Below are 5,882 nucleotides of genomic sequence, written 5' to 3'. Positions count from 1 at the left end.
TTTTTATTTACATTTAGTTTCATTTATCATTTAATAAACATGAATTCATACATTTTTAAAATACACAAAACTGCAGGTCCATTTTGTCGAACTTAATTCAAAATAAAAAAAACACAACGTAGACATAGTAAAAAAAAACTTTAAAAAAAACATTGCAACCGTGTCCCTTCAGGAAATCGCGATCTTTCGACTGCAATAATTACCACAACACGTTAATACATAAATTAAACAACCTTAAGGAAATTTGCGGGAGCTGGAAATTTTGCTGCTTGAAAACTTTCCTCAAAAACTGTCGTCAAAACAAACTGCTGCTACCTAACCGCACAAAAAGGAAGTGACGAGGTTTGTGGGAAATGTGGTCTCTTGTTGGGAATGAGGAAACATCTTAAATGTCCAAACTTCTTTGTAGTTTTACGTTGAGGAACATTATTCTTAGATTGTTGCACTATTTGCCCACACAGTCTTTCAGAGTGGTGAACCTCTCAGTCTTCACTGCAGAGAGACTCCGCCTCTCTGGGATGCTGTTTTTCATATCCAATAATATTACTGATCTCTTATTAATTAACTTGTTGAGATTTTTTATTTTTTAAGCATTAAACAACTTTTTCAGTCTTTAGTTGCGTCTGTCTCAACTTCTTTAGAGATGTGTTGCTGCCATCAAATTCAAAATGAGCAAATATTTCTTTTATAAAACAATAACATTTCTTCATTTCAACATTTGATCTTTTGTCTTTGGTCTATTTTCAATGAAATATGGTTCAACATAATTTGAAAATCATCGCACTCTTGTTTGTATTTACATTTTATACAGCTGTTTTAGAAACGGGGTTAAACTTCTGGTGCAATGAGCGTTCTTTACTTTGCTATATTTTTTTTTTTATCTCGACCCAGAAGATGTACAGTGGGTACGGAAAGTTTTCAGACCCCTTTAAATTTTTCACTCTTTGTTTCATTGCAGCCATTTGCTAAAATCAAAAAAGTTCATTTTATTTCTCATTAATGTACACTCAGCACCCCATCTTGACAGAAAAAAACAGAAATGTAGAAATTTGTGCAAATTTATTAAAAAAGAAAAACTGAAATATCACATGGTCATAAGTATTCAGACCCTTTGCTCAGTATTGAGTAGAAGCACCCTTTTGAGCTCGTACAGCCATGAGTCTTCTTGGGAATGATGCAACAAGCTTTTCACCCTGGATTTGGGGATCCTCTGCCATTCTTCCTTGCAGATCCTCTCCAGTTCCATCAGGTTGGATGGTGAACGTTGGTGGACAGCCATTTTCAGGTCTCTCCAGAGATGCTCAATTGGGTTTAGGTCAGGGCTCTGGCTGGGCCAGTCAAGAATGGTCACAGAGTTGCTCCGAAGCCACTCCTTTGTTATTTTAGCTGTGTGCTTAGGGTCATTGTCTTGTTGGAAGGTGAACCTTCGGCCCAGTCTGAGGTCCAGAGCACTCTGGAAGAGGTTTTCTTCCAGGATATCTCTGTACTTGGCCGCATTCATCTTTCCTTCAATTGCAACCGGTCGTCCTGTCCCTGCAGCTGAAAAACACCCCCATAGCATGATGCTGCCACCACCATGTTTCACTGTTGGGATTGTATTGGGCAGGTGATGAGCAGTGCCTGGTTTTCTCCACACATACCGCTTAGAATTAACGCCAAAAAGTTCAATCTTGGTCTCATCAGACCAGAGAATCTTATTTCTCATAGTCTGGGAGTCCTTCATGTGTTTTTTGGCAAACTCTATGCGGGCTTTCATATGTCTTGCACTGAGGAGAGGCTTCCGTCGGGCCACTCTGCCATAAAGCCCCGACTGGTGGAGGGCTGCAGTGATAGTTGACTTTGTGGAACTTTCTCCCATCTCCCTACTGCATCTCTGGAGCTCAGCCACAGTGATCTTTGGGTTCTTCTTTACCTCTCTCACCAAGGCTCTTCTCCCACGATTGCTCAGTTTGGCTGGACGGCCAGGTCTAGGAAGAGTTCTGGTCGTCCCAAACTTCTTCCATTTAAGGATTATGGAGGCCACTGTGCTCTTAGGAACCTTGAGTGCTGCAGAAATTATTTTGTAACCTTGGCCAGATCTGTGCCTTGCCACAATTCTGTCTCTGAGCTCCTTGGACAGTTCCTTCGACCTCATGATTCTCATTTGCTCTGACATGCACTGTGAGCTGTAAGGTCTTATATAGACAGGTGTGTGCCTTTCCTAATCAAGTCCAATCAGTTTAATTAAACACAGCTGGACTCCAATGAAGGAGTAGAACCATCTCAAGGAGGATCAGAAGAAATGGACAGCATGTGAGTTAAATATGAGTGTCACAGCAGAGGGTCTGAATACTTATGACCATGTGATATTTCAGTTTTTCTTTTTTAATAAATTTGCACAAATTTCTACATTTCTGTTTTTTTCTGTCAACATGGGGTGCTGAGTGTACATTAATGAGAAATAAAATGAACTTTTTTGATTTTAGCAAATGGCTGCAATGAAACAAAGAGTGAAAAATTTAAAGGGGTCTGAATACTTTCCGTACCCACTGTAAATATATTAAACATGAAATAATAAAAACAGCCGAGACAGATTTGCTGAGCAGGATAGACAAATGCGTTTATTGATTTAAGAGATAATGAAATCAGAATTTTCAATATATCTTCCAGCAGTGACGTCATCGAGGCTTGATGTGCTGGTGGAAGTGAAATCAGCTGTGGGGGGGGCACGAAGGGGACCGTTAATGGTCGGTGGCACAAAGGAAGGATTTCTTTGTGCTGCAGGTGCCGTCGTTAAAATACATTCCTGTAAAATGAGGTTAAAGATAAACGATGAAAGCAGTGAGGTGGTGTTTCACGTTTTTCATGATTATTCTAAATCTCACTTTATTAACAACAATAACTCCTCATTTACAACCAGAAAGGCTCTGCTCCTGTTTTCATCACCAATTAAAACTCTGAACTGGAGGAAACCAGAAGAAGAGGACAAACAGGAAGTGATGAATTAAAAGCTTGTTATCAAAATAATTGATTCCATATTACTTGTTCAAATTCCAACATTTTTGATCGTAACAATCTAAAAAAAAACATCGAAATCATAGAGGTTGAAAAACAAAAAAAATAAAAAAGTACAACAATCAACAATAAACAATAAACATGGCAACAACGACTTCGTACCGTCCAAGTTGATCTCCATACAACCCTCTCCTCCTTTGTAGTTGTCGGGCTGGCCCCGACCCCAGGAGTTGAAGGTAGACACCGAGCCGTCGCTCCACAACCACACGCCCTCCTGATGTAAAGAGTTAGTTTATGTTCCCACAGCTGAGACCTTTAACATGTGAATATTAAAAAATACTGTTTGTAGATGAAACATTCACCTTCACTTTGTCGTGTCCTCCAACCCAAGTCTGTTTGTGTGTGTTCACAGCGTTGAAGATGAGGTCTCTGATGAAGACGTACTCTTCTCTGCTGTGGATGGACGCCAGATTTCCATTGAGTGAATTGCAGAAACGCTGAGGAGGAAGAGGAGGTGTGCAAAGAGAAGATGACGAAAAGAAGTGTGAGAATACAATGAAAATAATACAAAAGATAAACGTGTGAATATTCATAGAAGAAGAATCTCACAAAACAACTTTAAATATTCAGTTTTCTTATATATAAACGTTCACGAGGGTTTAAAACAGATGTTGATGTACCTCTGCATCGGCCCAATCCTTCTCTGGGTTCTGGAACAGGTAACAGCGACGTCCGAACCAGCTCCAGCCAGGAGGGCAGGTGTTACAGCCCCCTAGTGGACAAGGTGTGGGACTGAAAACAGTTGTCTTCAATAATCAGGACATTCTAGATAAACGGTACGACTTCACCGATACGCCAGTTTGGTTCTGTCTCGATACTCAGGTGCCGGTTTGAATTGAGGTTTTTAAGATTTTCTTTTTTTACTTGGATTTATTACACTTTTTGTTTATAACACTCGACCACGGGAATAAGTCCTATTTGTAACAACAATGCCCGTCAACCTTGTTTAAACTAACAAGTTAGTTGAATGAGGTCCCGTTGAAATAAAGTTAAAGGACTGTTTTTAGATTCAATTTTAAAAGCAAAACCACAGATGCTTTTATTTTGAAACACCAGGGCTTGAAGTGTTGATGTCATTAAAGTTTCCGGTCAACAAACGGTAAGAAAACAGTTCGCTGTCAGCAGAAAGTTAAGCAGTTTAACACGAGGATTTTGGAAACCAGGAAAACAAACAAACAAACAAACAAACAAATGAAAGTATCTGAAAACTGAATGAGGTTTGATTAAAGGTGAAGCTGTTTCTGAGAAAGTTCCCATCAGATTTCAGTCTGATCTCAACAGTCTGAACTTCTGTCTAAACCTGACTTATATTTATTTATTTAAATAATAAAAACACAGAAAGACAAACAAACAAAAGCTGAATGGCACAAAAAAGGAGATCTTAAAAATGTGATCTTTGAAAACATGAATGTAAGAAACACTCACCTGGTGGTAACGCCTGCGGATGTAAAGAACACGATTAGAAACACAGTTTTCCTTTTTTAAACTGACTGGTAGGAAACATCGTTTTTTAAAAGAAGACTTGCTTCTTGGAAACAGTTGAATTTCATCACATTCAAAACGAGTGAAACACAAAACTCAAAAGTTACACCTTCTAAATCTGGATGGTTCAACAGCTTCTGATTATTGTTTAAAACGCAAAATAGTAAAGAGAAACTATGAGACTGTCATGTGACTGATGATGAAATATTCTGGATTGACTTTCATTAAAGAAGAAAAAACAGAAATGCAGAATCATCCAAACACGACTTCATTTAAGTTTGATCTTATTTTATTTTATTTGTTTATACTGTGCATTTTTAATTTTATTTAATATTTACACCTTTACTACCTCCATTTTTATTCTGTAATATTTTATTGCTTTTTCCATATCTTGCATGCTGATGTAACAAAATTAAAAGTTCATCTTACATCTGCTGCACTCCACAGAGCGGCGGTCAAACCGAGGAGAACGATCAAAGCAAAGCTCGATGCCATCTGTGAAGACGAATCAGAAACATTCAGTCACAATGCTCCAACATTTAATAACACTTAATCAGGTTGAAAGATATGTGGTACCTTGTTGTTCCATAAAGTGCACACGATGAAATAAGCTTTTTTTTTTTTCATCATGCTACTAATTGTGATTCAGGATTGTTTCTTGTTTCTACATTTACCATCAAGAAGAGATTTAATAGAAGAGATCAGAAACTTTACCTCGTTGTGATGATGAGTTCGATGTTGCAGTCGCAGTCGCTGGTCGCAGGATGTCTCGGAGAACCCAACGCGGTCTTTAAATACCTTTTCTGGCTGCGATGATTTGATAACATCAACTGCAGATCACAAGACCAGGATTAGTTGTTGCAGATATTAAATTACACACATGTCACCACCACCTTCAGTAAATGTTCCTTAAACAAAACAAAGGGGGTAACTGTGGATTATTGCTCTTGCTTATATGATTAATCTACTTATATCTTAGCATTATTTTAGCATAAAACATTGTTAGCATTATATTTTTCATAAAGGTCTCTGCATGCATGCAAGGTACACTGTGTTCTCAGGTCAGAAGGTCAGCACATCGTATCGTGCAGAAAGTCACGTACCGAAAGTAGCACTTCTACAAAATAACTATTCCTCAAGGTCAACACATCGTCTCATGCAGAGAGTCACGTCACCTTTGCAAAACAACTTCTCCTCAAAAGATGATCTGCAGGTGTCATCAGATAACTACTCCCCAAGGAAGAACCAATCAGCGAACGCCAACACAGCACAAGGAGCTACATGCATGATGTACTATAAAATACAGGAGCAAAGGCCAGATAGTCAGTCGGACTTCACGAACTGAC

At 38.6% G+C, this 5,882-nt stretch overlaps 1 protein-coding gene and 1 long non-coding RNA gene across 2 annotated transcripts; both read right to left on the bottom strand.

The window, feature by feature from the left end:
- Positions 1-2,573: 2,573 nt before the first annotated feature.
- LOC138193603 (galactose-specific lectin nattectin-like) lies at positions 2,574-4,131 on the bottom strand. The gene is made up of 5 exons (XM_069141733.1): positions 4,108-4,131; positions 3,675-3,800; positions 3,357-3,491; positions 3,157-3,268; positions 2,574-2,785 (listed from the first exon to the last, which is right to left on the bottom strand). Exons 1-5 carry the CDS (start codon positions 4,129-4,131, stop codon positions 2,721-2,723), a joined length of 462 nt encoding a protein of 153 aa, XP_068997834.1. The 3' UTR covers positions 2,574-2,720.
- Positions 4,132-4,292: 161 nt separating this feature from the next.
- On the bottom strand, positions 4,293-5,321 carry LOC138193616 (uncharacterized). Its single transcript, XR_011177883.1, has 3 exons — positions 5,251-5,321; positions 4,966-5,031; positions 4,293-4,492 (listed from the first exon to the last, which is right to left on the bottom strand). It is a non-coding gene; the product is annotated as an uncharacterized lncRNA (long non-coding RNA).
- Positions 5,322-5,882: the final 561 nt, after the last annotated feature.

This window comes from Embiotoca jacksoni, unplaced genomic scaffold (genome assembly GCF_022577435.1).
Source record: "Embiotoca jacksoni isolate LCO1_2020_lvr unplaced genomic scaffold, fEmbJac1.0.p SCAF_90, whole genome shotgun sequence".
Lineage (NCBI taxonomy): Eukaryota > Metazoa > Chordata > Actinopteri > Embiotocidae > Embiotoca > Embiotoca jacksoni.
This window is presented reverse-complemented; position numbering and strand designations above follow the sequence as displayed.